This window comes from Cucumis melo, chromosome 9 (assembly GCF_025177605.1).
Source record: "Cucumis melo cultivar AY chromosome 9, USDA_Cmelo_AY_1.0, whole genome shotgun sequence".
Taxonomy (NCBI): Eukaryota; Viridiplantae; Streptophyta; class Magnoliopsida; order Cucurbitales; family Cucurbitaceae; genus Cucumis; species Cucumis melo.
Genome location: NC_066865.1, coordinates 6,198,734 through 6,222,321, shown reverse-complemented (window position 1 = coordinate 6,222,321; position 23,588 = coordinate 6,198,734). Strand labels below are relative to the sequence as shown.

General features: G+C 36.4%; 1 protein-coding gene across 14 annotated transcripts; it reads left to right on the top strand.

Moving 5' to 3' along the window:
- Window positions 1-1,130: 1,130 nt before the first annotated feature.
- Window positions 1,131-18,775, top strand: LOC103501651 (uncharacterized). Of its 14 annotated transcripts, none has more exons than XM_051090389.1 (18): window positions 1,131-1,298; window positions 1,584-1,644; window positions 2,530-2,708; window positions 2,825-2,958; window positions 3,062-3,174; window positions 3,268-3,331; window positions 3,420-3,530; window positions 3,662-3,721; window positions 4,454-4,561; window positions 5,045-5,114; window positions 5,273-5,313; window positions 5,467-5,547; window positions 5,853-5,888; window positions 11,880-11,963; window positions 14,442-14,575; window positions 15,959-16,047; window positions 16,128-16,276; window positions 18,463-18,775. In XM_051090389.1, exons 4-18 carry the CDS (start codon window positions 2,845-2,847, stop codon window positions 18,508-18,510), a joined length of 1,302 nt encoding a protein of 433 aa, XP_050946346.1. In that variant the 5' UTR covers window positions 1,131-1,298; window positions 1,584-1,644; window positions 2,530-2,708; window positions 2,825-2,844; the 3' UTR covers window positions 18,511-18,775. The 14 variants fall into 14 exon arrangements, with proteins under 14 accessions (XP_050946346.1, XP_050946336.1, XP_050946337.1 ...); XM_051090379.1 differs by having other exon boundaries at window positions 18,428-18,775; XM_051090380.1 differs by having other exon boundaries at window positions 1,584-1,648; window positions 18,428-18,775.
- The last annotated feature ends 4,813 nt before the right edge of the window (window positions 18,776-23,588 follow it).

Sequence of the window (23,588 nt, the reverse complement as noted above, 5' to 3'; positions counted from 1 at the left end):
GGAGCCATTGAATTTGTTTGATGGTTGAGTTTCCTTGGGCTATAAATAGGTGAAGACCAATAGTTGTCAAGCCACTCCAAAATCTCCAACAATTTAGTGCAAGATAAAATAGGGAGAGTTTGTTATTCATCCATTCTTCTATCCTTACTTGTGGTTTACCCTAGTTTGCTTAAGAATTTTCCACAAAGAAACCACAACCTGTTGTTCTCTTCCTTCTTTACTATTATTATTCTCAATCTATTTTAGTTGTAATTTTACCCCATTCGATCTTTTCTAAACATTGACCCGTGACGACAAATTTTTATGAAAACATCTTTGTAGAAATTGTGAAAAATTTAAGGAAAGTTAGCTTATAGATATGGTCCTAGTAGAGAAGGCCACACCCACTTAGATGAACCCATACCCATGCTGTCCTAAGGAGATATTTATTTATATATTTTAGTTCAACACTCGAAGAGCTATATAGAACTATCCCATTGGATAACTACTCCAAATAATAATTATAACAATAATGGAAAGTTTTAGATTGACTAAATTATTAATGTAAAACAAAAAGAAGTACATATATTCTTGTAATCCATTTCACGAGAGAGTGAGAGAAAATCCCAGCTATAAATGGAGTATTGGATTTTGTTTTGTTTTTTATTTTTACAACAAAATATTCATTCGACCATCAATCAAATTGACGTGTGAATTATAAGATAAGAACTATTTCAAGAATATAAAGAACTTAACCACTCAGACACGTTATTTAACCAAAATATTACACGTTAAGAGGAGGATAAACTTTAAAGTCGCTATAACTTAAACTTTAAATAAACCATTTACCAACTCGAATCTAATAATTGTATGTTCATTCTTAATATTTACGCTAGTTTTAACTTACAATTTAATGATTAATAAGTTAGTACCCTCATTCACTTTTTCGATAATTTAAAAAATGTGACCCATCTGATTACATTTATACAGTGGTTTACCCTTTGTAAGTAATTGTGTTTCGTAATACTAAATCAAAGTGAATGTTATCAATCTATTGATAGTTTATCCTTTGCCTTTTTGGTCAAAGTGATTAATAATACCGATTTTAGTTTTATTTTACGCGCCATTTACATTTACTATAAAATGGCGGCTTTCTCCTAATTTCGTTTTCTCTAACTCCTTCTTCAGCTGCCGAGTGCCGACACGGTTTCTCACTGATTTCCTCCACCATTGTTACACACTGAAGTAAATCATATAGCAGATCGATATTCAGAACGATTAGATTGCATAAAACCTAACCTTAAACCTACCTTTCCAGAGTAATTCAATTTCTGATGCAAATTCAAGCCTCAGCCCTAACTCTTTCCTGTCGCCAGTCACTGCTTTATTGCTTCCAGTTCGTTTAAAATGCTTGCATTGCATCGTTATTCTTTCACCGCATTGTTGGATTAAGCCTCATATTGAGGAAATATGTTTTTCGATAATGGTTGAATTTATGTTGCGATCGATGCCCCTTAATCACCTCTTTGCCTCGTCTAATTGAAGTTTTGAGTTTTGGAGTGTAAATTGATTTTTTTTTCTCATATTTTTTTTTGAATTTTTAGGTTGTGAGTCAAGGGCGACGGATGTGATGAAGAATTCTTAGTGGGGCCTCTGTTGGAATGAGTATGTATGTTCTGGAAACCCTTGTCGACTTGTTATTTAAGCTAAACTAGCCATATCAGAAGTTCGGGCTATGAACGGAGACTGAGAAACAGGAAAATTTTCGTTAATTTGAAAGCTACCCGTAATTTGGAATCATTATGAACAGGAACGCATTTAAAAAAGATATAATTTTGAAAGAATTTTATGAAAACTTGAAAACATTTCCTTCACCTACGACCAATTCACTTAAAGACGTGCGAAAGAAGAGAGAGCAAAAAGTGGCGTACAATATTGTAAAACTTTTACATGTCATCGATGCATCCAACTACGGCCAATTCACTTTTGGCGTTTGCTTCATTGATATTAGCTAATGAAGAGTCCAGTGGTCTATTGGTGAGTCCACAAGCAACCTGTAGAATCAAATTTTGGTGGAAATTAAAGCTTATCATAAGATTAACTAGCAAGATCACAAAGAACTATTGAATTGGCTTAAAAAAAAAACTACACTGCAATTGGATTGACTTTAAAAAAAACTCAGTTCAACCATAATAGACTCAGTCTTCTTTCCTAGAGGTGGTAGGTTCAATCTTGCCATTGTCGTACTAAATAAGAGAAAAAGGGACATTACTTTGCTTCTGGCACTAAGAGTAGAAGTCATAGTACTCTCATTTTCACCCCTTGATTTTGTATTGCTGATGTTGATTACATGTCGATTTAAGATGGTCAGAATTTTATCTCATTTGCATAATTATTTTGGATTCATCGACACGGTCAAATCACATTAATTCACAATGAAGGTATCATAAATTTAAAAGTGCAATATGTATTGTCTTTTTATTGGAAGTTCAAGACCTCTTGATTTTCTATAGAAAATAAGGTTAAAACCATGAATACTACGACCTGCAGAGAATTGAATCGGAAATATATAGTATGAAAGTGAAAAGCCGTTGGAGAAGGAAATCCTTAAAATATGGAATTGAAAGGCCGTTGTTAGAACTGTAAGTTGCAGAACTTCTCTCTTACTCGTCAACCATTTGGACTCATTGGAGTACTATGGGCATTGCATTTTTTGCATAAAATACAAGGTAATGTAAGTTCATTGTTTTTAACTGCGCTTTAATTTTTTATGAAATATGTAAAGCTTGAGATGTATATTACTGATGTAAACTTTGGGGATTTCGTCCTAATGTGAATTCAACAGAGAACTTTGAGATCTCTTAAATGCTTTTGGGAGTTCGATTATACAATATATGGCGATGGCAGACATCTCCAGTACTCTCTACTTCTAATGCTTTCTACTTCAATAGCCACTTCTCAACGTTTTCTCTTCACAAGGTATATTGCTGATTCTTCCAATATGCTGTAGTTGAATAGTATACTCGTGTTAATGTCACCACCTCAATCCAAAGTTAGGTGCTAATCATTCTGCACTTACCAGGAACTATATTCCTTGGCTGAGAGTAACGATGACACATTTCTACCATGGTTGGAACAAAAAGCAGAGACGAAGATCTCGTCAGTGCTTTCTATTGGGAAATCTTCCATCGGAAGGTATTCACACTTCTTTGACTTCCGCGGCTCTGCCATTACACTCTTACAAGGGTTGAACAATTTTAATCAATATCATACGTTTTCTAACTGTAGGTTTCTGTTTGCTTCTGAGACTATACGGGCGGGAGATTGTATTTTAAAGGTTCCTTTCAATGTGGTATAGTGTAAACAACTTCTTGATGAATTTTATAGTACTTAGGAGAATGTATTTAAAATATTGTTGTCAGATATTTTTTTCTTTGCAGCAAATTTCACCTGATATTCTTCCTCTACCCATTAGAGATCTTTTAGGCAATGAGATTGGAAATGTTGCCAAGCTCGCTGTTGTAATTCTTCTTGAACAGAAACTGGGCCTGGTAAGGACTTGGTTTGGTTGGTTATTTCGAAGATGAGAGCTATATTTGCATTCATCTGTGGTATTAACTCGAACAAGAAAAACCAATTGAGATTTTCAATTTTGATGAATGAGTTATTTTCTTCATGCTAGGGTTCTGAGTGGGCGCCTTACATCATTCGACTTCCTCAACCATCGGAAATGCATAACACAGTTAGTATTCTGCCTTCTCCCGTTATGTTGGAAACAATATCACGTTGAAGGAGCTGATATATGGAAACGACATACGTGTTATATCAGCTTGGCAAATATGACCAACCATATATAGGTTGAAAATTTTTTGTGTGTGCGCGCGTTTCTAATAATCCTAAACCAAACAAGAATTACTTATGGAATAAATTCCATACATAATCCTGCATTCTCAATATGTGGTCGGACTATAAATTATGTGGATAAAGTTTTTGCAGTTTTCCATGGATGTTCGCCGAGAAACTACATGCTATGAAGTTATAGTAATTCTCTCTGTTTTGTTTGATCTTCCTTATCTTTCTCTTATTAATATATATGTGGATGTGTATGCCTGTCCGTGTATAGCAAGCACACCAAGTCATTAATATTTTATTCTACTGCATGTCATAAAAGGTTGCATAACATCTCACCAATTCTTTTTACCAAAAACAAGGAAAAAAGCTCGTCAGCTAGTTTCATCATGGCTTTTTTTGGCAGCAATTTGGTCGTAGGGGTCATTATTTTTCTTCTGTTTCTTTCATATTTGTTTTGTTTCCCCTGAATCATTCTTTATTTTTCTTCATCTGAATCAATTTCTATTTTATTAATGAGCTGCTGAAATTTCTAAGCTTTCAATAATACGATGTTCGACACTAATTTGGAAAAGCTCACAGAGAACATGTTGGCTCTGACTCTTGCCCTTTTGAGTCTTTGCAGATATTTTGGAAAGAAAGTGAGTTGGAGATGATTCGTAAAAGCTTTTTATATGAGGAATCACTTAATCAAAGATCACAAATCAAAAGGGAATTTCGGGCAATCAGGAAAGTAAGTGCTTTGCTTTAACTAAATAATTCTTTTTATAGCTTGACATTAGAGGGTGCCATGCTGATACTATATTAGTATCTTCATATGCAAAGTTTCTATTCCCTAGTTCAATGATTAAGTTTTAATTGAACTCTGAACTTGATCGACTTTTTAATATGTCCCGATAAAATCAGGTATATTACATCATCAAGTTAAAAAATCTTTATTTTGTAGTATGAACTTTTTTGGTCAATCAGAATTGCAAAATGGAATCCTAGCTTTGCATCTAGGTATTATATGAGTTGTGCAATTCTTTGTTGTTAGCACTAATGTTTTTTTTATGTTTGTATATATTATATATATTGTAAATATTTACAAATTACATACAAAATAGCATTTTATTAGACCATGTTTATCAATTTGTTTCAATCTATTTTCGACTTGAGGTTACTTTTGAAGTTTGATTGATTTTCCTAATGCTATGCATACATCATATGATTTCAGGCTCTGGAAGCCTTTCCTGAAATTATTGATAGGATCAGTTGCGATGATTTCATGCATGCATATGCCCTTGGTAGGTAAATTCTGTCAAGACGGTTGGTATGTCAGTTTTGATGTTTTCCTCTTCTGACGTGCATATGTAGTGAAGCCAAACAGTTTGAGTTGCTATCAGTTTGCAATTCCTTGAAACTTTTTGTTATACATTTTCATTACTTTACTATTGTTTGACAGTTACTTCTAGAGCATGGAGAAGCACCGAGGGTGTCTCTCTGGTATTCTTTTATTAGACGAAGTGATATTTCTTTTCTATTGTACACCAAAAGCTTTGATTTGGTTGCATACATTTTTTGTGAGCTCGAGCAGATTTCTTAGTACAAAAGAAGCTTTGCTTTAGTTATATTTGTATAATTTAATATTTTTGACAGATTCCATTTGCAGATTTTTTAAATCACAATAGTGCTTCAGAAGCAATGGTACTAAATGATGATGACAAACAGCTCTCTGAGGTCCCCTCCTCTCTCTCTGGTCATAAACCCTATTTTCTGGAAGTTAACATAATGTTACTTGAAATCTACTCCATCTATGGAAGTTCTTTTGCTGTCCATCATGATATTTTCCTTACACTCTTAGTTGACCTGGCATTCTCTTGACATGGATGTTCTAGCTTCATAGTTACCTCTGTCTTCAAACCAACAATTCCTTTTGTAATTGATATCATTAGTTTGTTTTATTGCTTATTTACTATTATACGTTTTTCTCCTCAACTAAGCTTTCTTTTTTGACTTTCAAGTTTCTGAATATATATGTCTAGGTTGTTGCTGATCGTGATTATGCCCCTGGTGAACATGTAAGTTTTCATTTTGATTTTTAACTTCAACTAAATATACAAGGTTCAGGTGGAGTGATTTATTTATTCGTTCACCTTCAGTTTTGCTCTATCAACATAGCAAACAAACTTCCCTTCAGTGGCTCTCCATGTTTTTTTGGCTATTATCTTTAAGTTATGGTTATATGCTTATATTTCATTAATTTAAAAAAAAAAAACTATAATTTTTTCTGAACCATGGATGTGTACAAACTACTTGTATGATATGAAGTCTTAACATATTTTCAATCTTTTTTCAACCTTTGATACTTGTAGAAGCTTACCATTGTTAATTACATGATCTGTGAAATCTACTTGCACGGGAGAAGTTGGAATTGAGATTTTGTTAAGCTTTAAGGTCCCTCTTACTATTATATCCAGCACACCACACACCACACACCACAGAACAATAAATCAGCCACACACTACAGTATAAGAGGAGAAGAGATATGATATATATATATATATATATATATATATATATATATATATATATATATATATCAGCCAAATAAGAGGGCTGCTCTCTCCCCATTGAACAGCACTGTTCATACAAAAGTACCAAAATATTCAGATCCCCAACCCTAGCCCAAAACACCCAGATATATACCCCTCCTGCTACTGCCACGTATTGTTAGGACCACTGGCAATCCTAACAACCATGTTTTCTATGTTGAAATATCCTTCTTACCCTTCCTTTGATAAACTTCGGTGATTGGAGGCCTAGCAATACTCCCATGGAGAAGAGTCACCTTGTCCTCAAGGTGGAAATCAGGATATTGGTTTGCGAGCATCGCGTAGGATTCCCATGTTGCTTCATGACTTGGTTGATCTTTCCACTGGACTAGATATTCCCAATCTCTTTCGGCATCATTCCAACGAAATTGTGTCACATTTTCGGGTTCCAAAACTAACTCCATTTGATCATTGAGTGCTGCTATGTCTGGCTGGATTTGATGTTTGTCACCCATTGCCTTTTTAAGTTTCGAAACATGGAAAACTGGGTGTATTTTGGCAGTCTCCGGTAGGTCCAGCAGGTAGGCTACCTCTCCCACTCTACCCAACACCATATATGGCCCAAAGTACCTAGGAGATAACTTTTCACAACGCCTCTTTGCTATCGACTGCCGTCTATAGGGCTATAATTTCAAATATACCCAATCTACAATGTCAAACACCACGTCCCGACGGTGTACATCGGCAAACTTCTTCATTTGCTCTTGGGTATGTTTGTCTCTTCAAGGCCTCTAACGTTTCATCCCGCGATTGCAATTGATAATCCACCGAATCATTTGGCGTTGTGCCCACTTGGCCATAAGAAATCATAGGAGGAGGGGGCTGCCCATATATTACAGCATAGGGGGTAGTCTTGATCGAAGCTTGATAATTGGTGTTGTACCAATACTCGGCCCACACAATCTTATCGCTCCATGTCTTCGGTTTCTCTTGACACAAACATCTCAAATATAGTTCCAAACATTTGCTAACCACCTCCATCTGCCTGTCCGTTTGGGGGTGATACGCCATGCTTCTCTTCAATTGGGTGCCTTGCAAACGAAATAATTCTTTCCAAAAGTGACTTTAAAAACATTTGGTCACGATCCGACACTATCGAACGGGGGTATCCTTGGAGGCGCACCACCTCCTTAATGAACACCATGGCTACCGTTTTGGCCGAGAACGGGTGGCCCAAGGTGATGAAATGAGCATATTTGCTTAGTCGATCCACTACCACTAATACAGTGTCAAATCTCTTGGACCGTGGTAATCCCTCTACAAAATCCACGGATATATCCTCCCAAATCCAGTTGGGAATAGGAAGGGGCTGTAGTAGTTCGGCCGGTGATAACGCTTGGACCTTATTCTGTTGGCACTCATGACATTGCTCCACATATAATTTAACATCATTCTTCATTCCTTCCCAAAACAACTTCGTAGCGATCCTTTTATAGGTGCATAATTGCCTGAATGTCCCCTGATGACTGAGTTATGGAAGGTGTGTAAGATGGTCGGAATTAAACTCGATGTCCTAGGGAGGACTAATCTGCCTCTATAAAACAGCCTGCCTTGTCGAATTGTATAACGAGGAATACAATCGGGATCCACCAATAATTGGTCAAAGATTGCCCTTAACTTTGCATCCTCTTGAACCTCCTTTTCAACCACCACGATATCGAGTATGGATAGTATTGAAATCACGTTCAGCTGGGCCTCAATTGGAATGCATGATAAAGCATCTGCCGCTTTGTTCTCCAGTCCAGCCCTATAAAAGATCTCGAAGTCGAATCCCATTAACTTCATTAGCCATTTTTGGACACCCGGTATCAGCTCTCTTTGTTCCAGAATATGCCTCAAAGCTTTCTGATCAGTATAACACCACAAAACGATGCCCCAACAAATAATGCCGCCATTTTTCCACCGCTAAGACAATGACCATTAGCTCTCTCTCGTACACTGACTTCTCGCGCGCTAATTCCGATAGTTTTTGACTAAAATAAGCAATCGATCTCTTGTTTTGTGACAACACGGCTCCTAATCCGAACTTCGATGCATTTGTCTCTATCTCAAACAGCTGCTAGAAATCTAGTAAAGCTAGGACCCATGGCCTTCTTTAGGGTCTTGAATGCTTTCATGGCTTCCTCTAATCAATGGAAATTATTTTTCTTTGTCAACCGTGTGAGGGGTGTAGCAATGGCACCATAATTTGCTACAAAACGGCGATATTATCCAGTCAACCCCAAAAACCCTCTAAGCTCTCTTACATTCTTCAGCACTGGCCATTCGAACATGGCTTTAATCTTGTCTTGGTCCGCCTCTACTCCCTTGGTTGAGACCCAATGGTCCCAAGTATTCAATTCGATCTTTCGCAAAGTGGCATTTCTTCCGGTTGGCAAAAAGGTAATGTTTCTCAATAAGTGGAACACCACTATAAGGTGCGCTAAATGAGTCTCTACATCCTTGTTGTACACAAGTATATCGTCAAAAAATACCAGCAAAAATTTACATAAATAAGGTCGAAAAACCTGATTCATAAGGGCTTGGAATGTCGCGGGTGCGTTGGTAAGACCAAACGGCATGACTAGAAACTCGTAGTCCCCCTCGCGTGTTCGAAATGCTGTTTTCTTCACATCCTCATCACGTACCCTGATTTGATGATACCCGAATTTTAAATCTATTTTGGAGAAGATACTTGCTTCGTTCAGCTCATCCAACAGCTCATCAATCATGGGAATTGGGAATTTATCGGGCATCGTTGCTCTATTCAATGCTCTATAATCAATGTAGAATCTCCATCCCCTGTCCTTCATCTTCACTAGGATCAAGGGACTAGAGAAGGGGCTGACGCTGGGCCGAATAATACTCGAATTGAGTATCTCATTCACTAGCTTCTCAATTTCATTTTTCTGGGCATGTGGGTAACGGTACGACCTCACATTGATGGGGTCTGTGCCCTCCTTCAGTTGAATTCGGTGGTCAACCTGCCTCATTGGTGGTAATTCCGCCGGCATGTTAAATATATCTATAAATTGCAGTTCGAGCTGCTCGAATTTCGGCCGCAATTCCTCTACTGATTCTTTAATTATAAGTTGTCTGTCCGTTTTTGAGATGCCCATGGTTCTGAAATTTATTAGAAAGCCCTGATCCTCCAGGTGCCATTGCTTCACCAACATTTTCAGAGATACTTCCATCCTAGTCAACGATGGATCCTCTTTTAAGATTACTTTGGTGTCTCCGACCATGAATGTCATCGCTAATTCCTTCTAGTCAATGGTCATTGCTCCTTGCTTTCGAAGCCACTGCATACCAAGAACCATGTCCAGATTACCCAACTCCAGTGGTAGAAAATTATCCACTATCGTTAGCACCGGAAGCCCCACTGTGACCCCTTGCACATTCCTCTCCCCTGAACAGCCTTTTCGGAGCCCATAATAAGCCCATAGTTGGTCGTCTCTGCTATAGGGATGTTCAGTTCTTCCACCAATTTCAATGAGATGAAATTGTGGGTGGCTCCACAGTCGATCATGATCATAATCTCTCGATCTTCCACCATACCTTTGACCTTAAACGTGCCTGGGGTCGTGAGACCCACCACCGAATTCAAAGATAACTCCACGACGGGACTGACTTCTACCATGCCTCCCTTGTTCATTATATCTTCCATCTCCGCATCGTCAAGGTTATCGGATACCACACACAGTCGAAGCTCCTTATTTTTGCAGCGATGCGCCTTACTAAATGGTTCGTCACATCTGTAACACAAACCTTTATCTCTTCTCGCCTGAAGCTTCGAATCAGTCCATCGCCGAAAGGGTTGTTCGCGTCGGCTTCCTCCTCCTGTGGCATTAGGTTGAAACGCATTTGATTTGGTGGGGGGAAACTTTTTCGATGATTGTTACCATTTTTGTGGCTGGGCCTTCCGAATTTTTTGGTGTGATTTTCTGGGTCGTTTTTGTCTCTTTTAGGTACGGGGTTGGGCTGCTTTTAGCCGCCTCAATTTTTTCCACTGCTAGTTGGGCTGCCTCCATCATGTCCTCAAGGCCCACGACCCGCATGGAAAACACCTCTGTCCTAATATTGGATCCAGCCCATTGGTAAAAGTTCCCTTCAATACGTCTTTTGCTATCTCCGGCAATGGTGCCAATAGTTCTTCAAACCGCTACAAATATTCCTTCACCGTTCCTTCTTGTTTGATTGCAAGGAATCTCGCGCACGACGTTCTGTGTTCTCTACTCCGAAGCCGATTATACATTCTTTCCTTTAACTCTTTCCATGATTTGAATTGTTTCCGATTTTCTGCCCACCTAAACTAGCTCAAGCCTTTTCCCTCCAAACTCACTACAGCAATCTTCAACTTCTCACGTTCATTCAAGAGATGCATTTGGAAATAATGCTATGCTCTATAGAACTAACCATTCAGGTCTTCCCCATTAAAAACGGGCATCTCCAATTTTTTAAACTTGATTCGATCCTGTCCGGCCCCTGTTTCTATGCTCATGGACGTTTCTGCCTCATCCGCTTCCTCTTCGACAACTTCTTCAGTTCGGACCTTCCTCTTTCCCGTGCTTACCCCAGTCAGCTTCGATCCTCCCAGTTGTCTCTGATGGTCTTCGTACATCGCTGTCAACATGGCATGCATTTTTTTTTACATTTTTCTCCAACAACGGCAGCCTCTGGACCTCTTGCTTAATCGCTTCAATCTCAGCTTCTGAAGCAGTTAAATGATCCTCTATCAGTTTTTTGCGTCATTTTCTTCCACCTCCCCAGAGTGTCAACTCGCTATGATACCACTGTTAAGCTTCAAGGTCCCTGTAACTATTATATCCAACACATCACACACAGAACAATAAACCAGCCACACACACTACAGTATAAGAGGAGAAGAGATATATATATATATATATATATATATATATATATATATATATATATTTATTTATTTATTTATTTATTCAAAGTAGACAATCAAACCACAAAAGAGTTCTAGAACAATATCAGCCAAATAAGAGGGCTGCTCTTTTCCCAATGAACAGCAGGGTTCATACAAAAATACCAAAATATTCAGATCCCCAACCCTAGCCCAAAACACCCTATTGTTAGGACCAAAATATATACCCCCTCCTTCTACTGCCATGTATTGTTAGGACCATTGACAATTCTAATAACCGTATTGTCTATGTTGAAATATCCTTCTTATTCTTTCTTTGATAAAATTTGGTGATTGGAGGCCTAGCATATTTTCCATGGATCTACAGATTTCTTCTCTTGAAAGTTTCGATTTGAGCAGTTTCATGGTTTGCATATTGTTTCTACATATGACTCATACATGATATTGTCTCATGTACATGCTTTATTGGTTACTTCTGTGATTATATTGCAATCAATCGCAAGCAATCACAAGCCAATACAATCCATTTTAATTGATGTAATACATTTGATCTTGTTACCCTTAAATTTACTAGGGCTATTCAACAGGTACTAATAAGGTATGGGAAGTATTCAAATGCTACGTTGATGTTGGATTTTGGGTTTACGCTTCCATACAACATTCATGATCAGGTAAGTTATGGCAATTTAGATTGAAGAAAATTATTGAGGCAATGGAGAACTATGGTTATTGTATAGCTGTTCCTCTAAAAAAAAGTTGAAGTATTATTGTAATTTCACTTGATGATAATTTCAATCAATTAGGACTTCCTTTTAGGATTTAAAGCGGTCTTCTTAGTTTGATCCTAGGAAACACAACACGACACGGCGATACCCCTGATTTCTAAAAAAGTAGGACACAACACGTTAGTGTCACGTTGCATTTTTTTTAAATAGTATATGTAATTTGTAGATAAATTAATCATTTATGTTAGAACATAACAATATTTCTTTAAAACATAAATAATGAGTACATTAGTTTGAGTTCATTAAAAAAATTTAAATTCCAATACAAATACAAAATCCTAAATAGAAATCACACTTTCATCCAAAACAAAAAGTAAAAACTAAACTAGAAGCTTAAAACTACATTCTCAAACTTCCATAACATCTTCAACCTCACAATTGTTAGCCTCATTTCCACTAGGACTAGTACCATCATCAATAAAAACTACTGCCCCTAAATCTGGTTCATCTAATGATAAATGGACCACTTCAAGCATCCCAACATCTTCAAAAGAATCTCCAGCAATATTCCATAATTTTGTCTGCCCTTGTGAATATTTTGGAGTTCTTCTTGACAAAAAACACAAATTACTACGAACATATACCAGATCATCTGCACATCGAGGTAGCAACTTGTTTCGCCTAGCTGAATTAATAAATGAATATGTGCTCCAATTCCTCTCACAACATGAAGATGAGGAAGGTTGACCCAGTAGCTTAAAAAACGTGAGATGAAAAAACTACAATGAAAAGAAGTAATAAAGGGGGGAGAATGTCTACCCTTTAATGAAAAAGAGGGAAAACCTTAAAATGAGCGGCGGTCTTGTCCTAGCAAGGAATCAAATCGGATCACCAATCTTCTAATCGAAGAGGTGGATATCAGCGTTGTCTGATTGGAGCGGGCGAGCAGTGGTCGTCGGCTGGTCTGATCGGAGGGGAGTGGCTGAATGTCAAAGGATTAGAGAGTGGAGACCTAGGGTTTGTTGATCGATGGGAGAGAGGGCCAAACATGGAAGACTTTTAGAGGGGCTGGGTTTTATTTGTTAAAAAAATATTTTTTTTTTTGAAAAGGAGACAAACTTCAATATTATTAATAAACTCAAAGTACAAGAGAGTTATACGTTGTGAGTAATAGAGTAGCTTAGAAATGGGGGAGAGAGAGAGATAGGATCAGTAGGTGTACCTGGACATCTCAACTAGGTTGACACCCCTTTAGCACCCTCATCATATCCAAAATACAAGAACAATACTAAGGACTTGAAAAGACCAAGATAACAACCAAAATAACAATATAAGTTTCTTATAGTAGATAGAAGCAAAGATGAAAAGTAAAAAGTAGAAATACAAATTAAACCCCGTCAAAACTACAAAAACACAAATTGTGAACTAGCAATTGCGGAAACTGCATTTAATCTCTTCAAATGAAGGCAGTCCAGTTGAGGCAGATGTCCTGTATGGAGTAGTAAACTTTGAATTCTGCATGTGAAGAACACCAAGATGTCAACCCACTCCCTTTTCTTATCATGGAAGGTGCGTTGGTTACGTCCAAACTAAATCTCTGCTAGGAGCGCTTTTATCGAATTAATCCAAATTAGAAAATGTTTTTTTTTATAAATAGGGCCCCCTCAATAATTGGAACACATTGGCGCTTAACAAACCATCAAAGACCCAAGCTTTTTTGAGCATAGAAAATATGCTAAAGCAGCAATTAGATGAGAAGGGACAGAAAATGAATAAGTGTATTTTTAAAAAATATTAAGAATAATAATAAAAAATGCCCACTCCCAGCGTGTCATCCAGTGATGTCCTTGCATGTTGGCGCTTGTCAGAATAATAAAAAAGGAAAAGAAAAAAAGATGACACAATTTTGTGTGTTTGACACATGTCAGGTGAGCATGTTCGACACCGACACTCTATCCAAAATGCAGTGTCCACGTTTCATAGGTTTGATTCTTTATGTCATCTTACAACCAACAAATGCAAACAATTTTCTTTGGTTTTTCTAATTCTCTCAATCTTGCATGAAGTTGTTATGTAAGTGCATGGCTCTTGGATGGACAAACCCCTGATCCTCCTCTTCAACATCAACCTTCTCCTATTTGATCAATCTCTCCCATGCTTGACTAGGGCAACCTCTCCTTGCTTTCAGACATTTTCACATTTAGGATAATAACTATTTTTTTTCTCTTGATCTTTAGGAAAAGAATTGGATGTGTAGGATGATACTTGTATATTTTGGTAATGCTATTTATCATTTGAATTCGCTTCTTTTACTTTTAAAATTCTTTTTTGAAGATGATGCTCTTTATTATTATTATTTTTTTGTATGGATTCTCATTTGAATGTTGAATTGTATATGTCTACATGGAAATATGGCATACTCAGGTTCAGGTCCAGGTTAAAACTGTTAAAGGTGATCCTTTGGCGAGAATAAAGCTGGAACTTTGGCGAAGAAGTTGCACACCAGGTACCGACTATGTTAAAGGTGTTTACTCCACTGGGAATTCTTTCACCATCAGGTTAGTATCTTATCAAAAACTAGTTTAATATTTTTAGCTTAAGCCTTGAACTCTCTTTTATCCCCTTGGAGGAGTTTTTTGTAACTTCATTTTTTCTCTCTAAAGGAAACAAGCCTCTCCAGTTTTTGTAACTTCATTTAGATGGAATTCCTCTCTATTTGTAAACTCCAAATTATTAATGGAACTTTTTCTTGTCCCAAGAGGGGGGAGATTCAATTTAAAATAAAAACTTAACTTTAATTGGAAAAAAATGAAAAAGAAAAGCCAGCATAGAGTAAACGAGTAAAAAGAAAAAGAAAAGAAAGAATCAAACTAGAAAGAACCTCCAATCAACTAAAATAACGCTCAACAACTAATTACAAAAAGGCTTAGCCACGGCCACTGGAGTGCAAGGAAATGTTGAATTTGGACCTAATAAAGGCACAAATATCAATTGATGACCTCTGAAGTTCTCTTAAGACCATATTATTCCACCCCAAAAGCTCCCACTAAGCAGCAAACTCTAACAAGCCATAAAAAATTTCCCCTTTTAAATTTATTATTATTCTCTTATATAAGTTTCAGGTGATTTTGTGTAAAATAAAGATACAACTCCCAAGTTTAAATTTCTAAGAAATTCCTGTGTTTGATACTTGAGGTATGGATCAATTCTCCGAATCAAATTCTGAACACTATTTCTCTCGGTTGGAGTTCCTTCTTGCAGAGAGAGCTCCCTCTTTTGGTGGGCTTGTCTTTTGTGTGTCCATATGTTCTTTCATTTTTTCTCAATGAAAGTTCTTTTTTCCAAAAAAAAAAAAAAAAAAATCCAAATAGAATTGTTCGTGTTACATGCAGTATATGCTATATGGAAGAGTCCTGTTTTGAGTTTAACGATTTGTTGTTCTGAGTTGCTTCCCATGTGGTGATGGACGGCATGCTGAAAAAAGTATATGAATTGAATGTTTACGTATATTGGAAATTTATGTTTGTATATAAATGCAGTCAAGTAAAGATAATGAACGTCTGAGTGAGAAGAATTTTTTTTGCTTGGTCTGTCACCCGCCCATATAAACTTTTCGAGGGCAAATATATTCAATAGAGTTTGCTGGAGTTCGAGTAATAGAATACTGACTATAGCAAAATTTAGATAATCAAACCTGGATAGAAATCCCATTTCTCTACATTGTGAAAGTACAAGAAGGCTAATACAACAAGGTTGTACTTTTTCACGCACTTTGCCCATTCAACTTTCCTCCCTCATAATCTTACATTGACTAGGTTGATCTAAATGGATTTACCTGTTTCACTTATTTGTTTGTATTTGTATTCTGGGTTTGCGTCAGCTCTGTGAAGCAAATAGTTTCTTTTTCTATTACAACTTTTGTAATTCTTATACACCATCAGGGAAGTGAGATGTGCCACAGGGAAAGGGAGAGGGCTTCCCCAATCACTTCGTGCATTTGCTCGTATTTTGTCTTGCACTAATCCTCAGGGTTTGTATCTCTCTATTTATTGGCTGTCATTTCTGCATTGGCATGACTCAAGTTTGATATCTTGATTCTTGATTGTACAGAGTTAAATGAATTAAGTTATGAAGCCGTTAATGGTGATGGTCGATTGGCTCGAATTCCACTGAAGAATGTCAATAAAGAAGTTGAAGCACATCGGATTTTGCTCTCTCAATTCAAACAATTAGTTGAAGAGTATAATGCATCTATTGAGGTAATCACACTCCAAAATCAATTTGTTCGACAAAAAGTTGTTTGGGAAAGAAAATTACTGTACGGTTCTAGTTTTTTGGTCTAGTTTTCATTTGGTTTCTAGTTTTCAAAATGTATTTCTACCCTTGTTTTCATTTGGCCTCTAGGCTCAAGATTTACACTTTCAACCTTGATTTTTCACCAAAGACTCGCTTTTAATCTTTGGTGTTAATGTCTATGCATTAATATAAAATAGTGAAATTTGTTTTCACTAATTTTCCATCACTATTAAAATTAATTAAGAAATTCACATCACAATTATTTTAAATTAATTAATTCAAAGTTAACCTCAAAGACAAAAGTGTGTAGCTGGAAAAACTCGGAAAAATATATAAATTATTGAAACCTACGGACGGATGAAATTAAACTCAAAACTCAGAAAAAGATGTAACATTATTAAACCCATAAACCAAATGGAATTTAAACTCAAAACTGAATGGGTAAAGTGTAACTTATTGAAAACTTAAGGACCAAATGAAAACTAACTCAAAATTTAGGGACCAAGAAGATATTTTTCCCATATCTTTTTATAATTAAGTTATGCAGTATGCGATGCATGTATCAGACTAGATTTTGATTTTCTGGTTGTGATTATTGGTGAAATTCTGTAATATTTATAGCTGGATGGTTGAAGAGTTTTGGTTATTGACTTTAGTCAGAGCCATCTTTGTGACATTTTTTCCGTTATTCCATTTCTTTCCTAATGTATTACTGTTTTGAATGCTGACACACTATATGTCCACTGGTTCTGCTTACCTTTAGTAGTGGCATTTGGCCTGAGGTCAGGCTTGGGTGACTGGTGAGTTTGGCTTTAGATTCTCCTAACTAGGGTTTAGGAAACACAATTACAAACAAATTGATAGAAATATATTGCAATGTCAAAATAAATTACAATGTTGATAGCCCTTCAAAAGGGGCTATGTCTCTGCCAAAACAATAACAAAACCCAAAATCGATGCTTCCCCTAAAATGTTCAACTTCCTTTATTATAACCAAAACACCACTTAACTAATTACTACTATGTTCTTACTACTATTCTACAAACATTCCAAATATATCGCTCACTAGTACTCTCACAACTTCCTAGCTCTAACCTACATCTGGGGGAGAAGTTGCCAAACCTGGGTTTAAAAATTCAGGTTTATTTCAAACTTCCCAAAACCTCTCAAACCTAGTGTTAAAAACGGTAAAGTAAAGTAGACACCGAGCAACATGAAAACCTGAGTACCGGGTGAAAAACTACTATTGACTTTCTTATTAATTTCTCATATTAACAAAAGATATAAGAGGGAAGATAAATAGACAAAATATTTATGATAAAAGAGGAAAGGAAATTAGGGTAAATCCTTTTTTGGGCCAAGCTCACTAATTCTAACACTTAGTAAATGCAAACTTTCAAGTCAAACCTTTGTCTCAAATATTGGGAGCTAAATATATTTGTGAACGTATGTGTGTGTAGATATATATATCCCAAACATGTGTGCACACACACGTATATATTTCAAACTCGATCGCTTTGGACTGGAAAATATATGTCATATTGTTGGATGCAGGCAATGTCACCAATATTGGAAAAGTTAACCTTTTCTTTCTTATGTTGCTCAATTCCTTGCATTGCTTTCTGTTGTATATTGAGATTTTGTGATACTGATATGGGTAACGGGTTTGTATATTTTTGGTGCATCCAATCCAAAGCCTTCAAAGATTACTTTATACAGGATATTTGCTTAGATTGGAATGCTTTCATTTTTTCAATTTAATTATGTCTTTCATTATCTTGTTGCTTTGTATTTGTCGCTTTTGGGAATTTGAGATCTATCATTAAAACCTCCTTTTGGGATGTGATGAGGGTGCTATGGATGTGTAAACCTAGTTGAGATGTCTTGATGTACTTGTTGATCCAATTGTCAAATGATTCCTATTGGTTATTATGTATCATTGTAATATGAGTATTTGGTCTGTTTTCATTTCATTGATGAAAAGTAATTGCAATATGAGAATTGGTCCAGTCTCTTTTTGTTTCATCAATGAAAAGTGATGTCTTTGATTTTAAATATGTATATATACGGTGTACTTCTTAGACAAGCTAAATCTTCTTGTACTGGTCATGCAGGCAATAGAGCCGGTTGATTCTCCTTGTCTGTGCAGAAAGTTGGCACGACGAAGGCTAATGGCCCAACATCTTCTCACCGGTGAGGTTCGCATCCTCAAGTCTGCTATTGCTTGGCTGGAAAATTATTGTGATGCCATTTAGATTCACCTCTTGTATAAATTGGATAGTGTGGATCATTTCCAATTGCCAACATATCCATGTAACTTTAGGCCTTTGGCAATCCATGCTTCAATAGCACCATGGCCTGGTATGTAATCTTCTTCTTTTTGAGGTTGATTCTACTAAATTTACTTCTCTTGAGCTTTATTCTTTTTAGCGTGCTTTGGTTGCTATTGCTCTCTACTGTAAGGGTTGCTGCATTTGTAATCTAGGAAATAATTTAGGTTGACTTGATATTTTGAGTGTGTGTATTTATATTAAAGACCATCATTAATGAAAGATGGAAAATGAAAAAATATAAGGAATTGCAAAAATAAAATGATCCAAAGGCTTCCTCTAGGAAGGATCTTGAATCTAACAAAATATAACCTCAACTACAAAATGGGCTCACTCGCCACCGAAGTCCAAAGAGAAACATTATACATCATGAATGAGCATTTTCTCATTCGAACACTCTGACCCTCTAGGCTATGTGTCAGGGCTACTGGATGTCGAACACACCAAAGAAGAAAGTTCCGAACTGTGTAAACATAGTTACAAATACAGTTTCAAAACAAATAATCCAGATTTTCTTTTATCCTCGGACAAAGAATACAACAAGAAGGTCCAATAAGGGATGGAAACTTTCTTGAAAGCCTCTCTGAAGTTATTGAGTTTTCATGAATAACATGACAAACAAAACATTTCAATCTTTTGGGATTTTCACTTTCTAAAGAGGCAAAAAGATTGACTCCGTAAAAGGTGATCGAATCAGTCAGTAACAGAAGATAAATTTTCAAGAAAAACCCATCGAAGGTGTTTGGGGTGCTGAGTTGGTTTAGTTATTATAGTCTTTCGGTTATAGTATTTTGTAGATTTTCCAAAAAAAAAACCCTTTAAGGGTGTTTGGGGTGTGAGCTGGTTTGGTTATTGTAGTTTTTGGGATATAGTAGTTGTAGATTTGGATAGTCTAAGTTTAGGGTGGACTAATTTAATCTGGGTTATAATAGTATGTGTTTAGGACGCAATTTGGGTAGGAAATTGTAAACATTGCAACAAAGAAGAAAATAAAGGTTGATGAAATATAGTAGACACCGTAACAAAGAGATGCTTGAAATAGCAATATTGTAGTTAATGGTAGGTTATAATAATTGAAAGGAACAAATATTATGATTGAAACCACAAGCATGAAGTGACCTATAATATTCACTCCACCAACTTAAAGTCTTGGGCCAAACACCCCCTTTGAAGGACCGGGGCTCCAAATAAGATTATCTCTTCCCTATTTCAGGCTCGATGTCTGCCAAGAGTGAAAGGAGGGCCATAAGAATTAAGAATAGAACACATTGTCTATGTCATAGTCATTCCTACACTTATATTGATAGTTTCCGAAAAGACATGTAATGCGGCCCTAGGGGTCTCATCTTTTTACTTTGTTTATGAGGTATTAAAATGTGGTTTGGTGGACTTCGGCGCTGGGTGTTCTTCCTTTCGGCGCTGGGTGTTCTTCCTTTCATTCCACTGGTAATTGGTACAGTCCAAAAATGGAACGAGTGTTGGTTGGTAGATTGTTTAAATGATATTTTTGATAGGGACAACTTTTAAGGGGAAGACTTCATATTTAATCAAGTTAAAATCTATTTTTGCCCATTTCCTAAGGGTCTAGACAACATTGAGGGTTGAACCTACAAGCTTGCGATACAGTCTTTGGTTTGATGGAAGCTGAGTTTTTTCTTTTTGTTTTTAAACACAACTGTGATGGAATGACTAATAAATGCATGTTGATTGAGTTATGGATAACACTCAGTTGAGTTAATAACTAGCCTTTGATTTTTTTTAATAATGTTATTTTAAAAAATAATGTAAAAGAATAAGGTATGAGGGATATTATTGTTAAAAAATAGGGTACTGAAGTCGTGGACCCAATCTATGACAATGCGTTGAAGTCGCGGACTGAGTACACGACTAGTCATTGAAGTTGTGGATCCGGTCCACGACTTCGATGAGTTGTTCATCCTCACTGGCAGTCATGCCATGTGTCTAGCATGCACGAGGTCGTGGATCGGGTCCACACTTCAAATGGAAGCTGTGGATGGGGTACACGACTTCCTCACTTAAAAAAACTCCATCTCCTTCGACAGAAGAATTCTGCCTATTTTCTTTTCATTCTCTTCTCTTCCGCCGCCGCATCAGTCGTCTCCTTTTCGTGGTTGTCACCGTCCCACCATTTGACCATTACTTGCTTAGGAGTGCCAGGGTAGAGTTATTTTCTACTTTTTAACATATATTTTTGCTTATTCATGAATAATTTGTTTTAATAATGTTATTTTGTAAAACATCGTAAAAAATAATATAGTGAGATCATATATCCGGTCCATGACTAGGTTAAGTGTATGATTTTGTATATATTGTGGAAATATAATTGTTTGATTTTATGGCTTGATGTATATTTTAGGGCTTAGTGTATTGATATGTACATTTTAGCGCTTAAATTCATAGTATTGTTGATATGTCAATTGTGTAATTATTTGATTTGATGACTTTGCATTTTTGTTTTCTAAATTAGACATTGCATTGTTTTATTGGAATATGCATTGATGTGTAAATTTTTAAAATTAAAAGTGTGCATATTTTGAAATAAAAACTATTTAGATTGTTTAAATTTGGGGTTTTGACTAATTAGGTAAGTAGGCTTTGTTTGATTATAGTATTGTTGAAATAAATGGTGGTCTCGATATTTTTTAAACTTTACCAGCTGATTAGATATGTCGATGCAACCTGAAGATCTAGTTATTCTTGAACTTGGTAAGGATAGGGATAGTGATATAGATGTAGAGGTTGATGAATTTTTTGGAAATGAAGAAAATATGGCGTGAAAGTGAAATGATACCATTTGAGATATTTACACAAATAGATTGAGACATTGTTGATTTTGTTCGTGAACAAGGATCCGCATTGGGAGATATGAATATATCTATGGACAATTTCCGTTTAATTCAAAAGAAAATGTTATTTGATCTTCTGTTGGTCGTTAAAAGGTTTGTGTGACAAAACACTATGAAATTGTTGTAGTAGAATCAAACTAAAATATTTGGTATATTAGATGCAAACAGTGGAAAGAGGGCTGTAATTGGAGGCTACGTAGAAGTAGGTGTAAGAGCCACAAAATGCTTGAAATTAAGGGAATTGCCAAAAATAGGTTAGGTATTTGTTGTAAATGTTTGGTTTAGGTATTTGTTGTAAATGTTTGGTTTAGGTATTTGTTGCGAGTTTCATCCGTAAATGTCTGGTTTAGGCTATTTTGGAATGAACTTATTTGCTATAAATTAGTTTAGTCAAAGTTTGGTTTAGGTTCTTTGAAAGTTCAATAGGTAGTGAAATGAATTGAAGTAGAGGATTTAATTGGGTCAAATAGAGGAGGAGTAAGCAATAGGAATAGAAGGAATAGAGCGTTTTTTTTTATCTACATTGCTTTCTACCTATTCTGTATTGTTTTATATTGTGAGCTATTGAAAGCAATTAACAACCCGAGACTTACGTAGAAACCCGAGAACCGGGAGAAAAACCACGATACTTTAGTTTTTATTATTTTTCTTATGAATGAATACAATAGGTACAAAGGGAGAGAATAAATAGAGTACAATAGGAGTAAGAAAGGAAAAGATCTAGGAAATATTTAGGAAATAAAATCTTATATATTATTCTTTCAAAAAATACTCTAAGGGCAAAACCCTACTAATTCTAACACTCCCCTCAAGTTGGGACGTAAATATCGATGAGTCTCAACTTGCTAACGCAAAGGTCGAAGGGTAGTCTGAGAAGCCCCTTGGTAAGAACATCAGCAATCTGTTGGCTTGAAGGAATGTACGGAATGCATATGCTTCCACTGTCAAGTCTTTCTTTGATGAAATGCCGACCAATCTCAACATGTTTAGTTCTATCATATTGAACTGGGTTGTTAACAATACAAATAGCGGCTTTATTATCACAGAAAAGCTTCAATGGTGTCTTACATTCCTGATGAAGATCTGACAAGACTTTCTGGAGCCAAATTTCCTCACATATTCCCATACTCATAGCTCTGTATTCAGCCTCAACAGTGCTTCTGGCCACAACACTTTGCTTCTTACTCCTCCAAGTTACAAGATTGCCCCAAACAAAGGTATAATAATCGGAGGTAGACTTTCTGTCAATAACAGATCCTGCCCAATCTGAGTCAGTATATGCCTCAATGGTCTTTCTATTTGTTTTTTTAAACATCAACCCTTTACCAGGTGTATTTTTCAAGTATCTTAGGATTCTGTTAACAGCTTCCATATGTTTCTCATAGGGAGCCTGCATAAACTGGCCGACAACACTCACAGCAAAGGAAATATCAGGACGAGTATGGGATAAGTAAATTAATTTACCTACAAGACGCTGATATTGTTCTTTATCAACTGGAACTTGATCATCAGAGTTTCCTAGTTTACAGTTGAATTCAATAGGAGTATCAGCAGGACGACATCCCAACATACCTGTCTCGGTTAGCAAATCAAGGGTGTATTTTCTCTGAGACACGAAGATACCTTCTTTAGATCTGGCCACCTCCATTTCAAGGAAATATTTCAGATTTCCCAAATCCTTGATTCCAAATTCATCACCCATTCTCTGCTTTAGTTGACTGATTTATGTTTGATCATCTCCAGTTAAAACAATGTCATCCACATAAACTATTAGAATAGCAATCTTCCCTGTCTTGGAAGCCTTTGTAAATAAAGTATGGTCAGAGTGCCCTTGATTGTACCCTTGGGATTTGACAAAGGTAGTGAATTTGTCAAACCATGCTCTAGGAGACTATTTCAGACCATATAGGAATTTTTGGAGTTTACACATCTGCTGACCAAATTGGGCTTGAAATCCTGGCGGGGTGCTCATGTAGACTTCCTCCACAAGGTCTCCATTCAAAAAAACATTCTTAACATCCATCTAGTATAGGGGCCAATATTTGTTCACAGCAACAGATAGCAGGACTCTAGCAGTA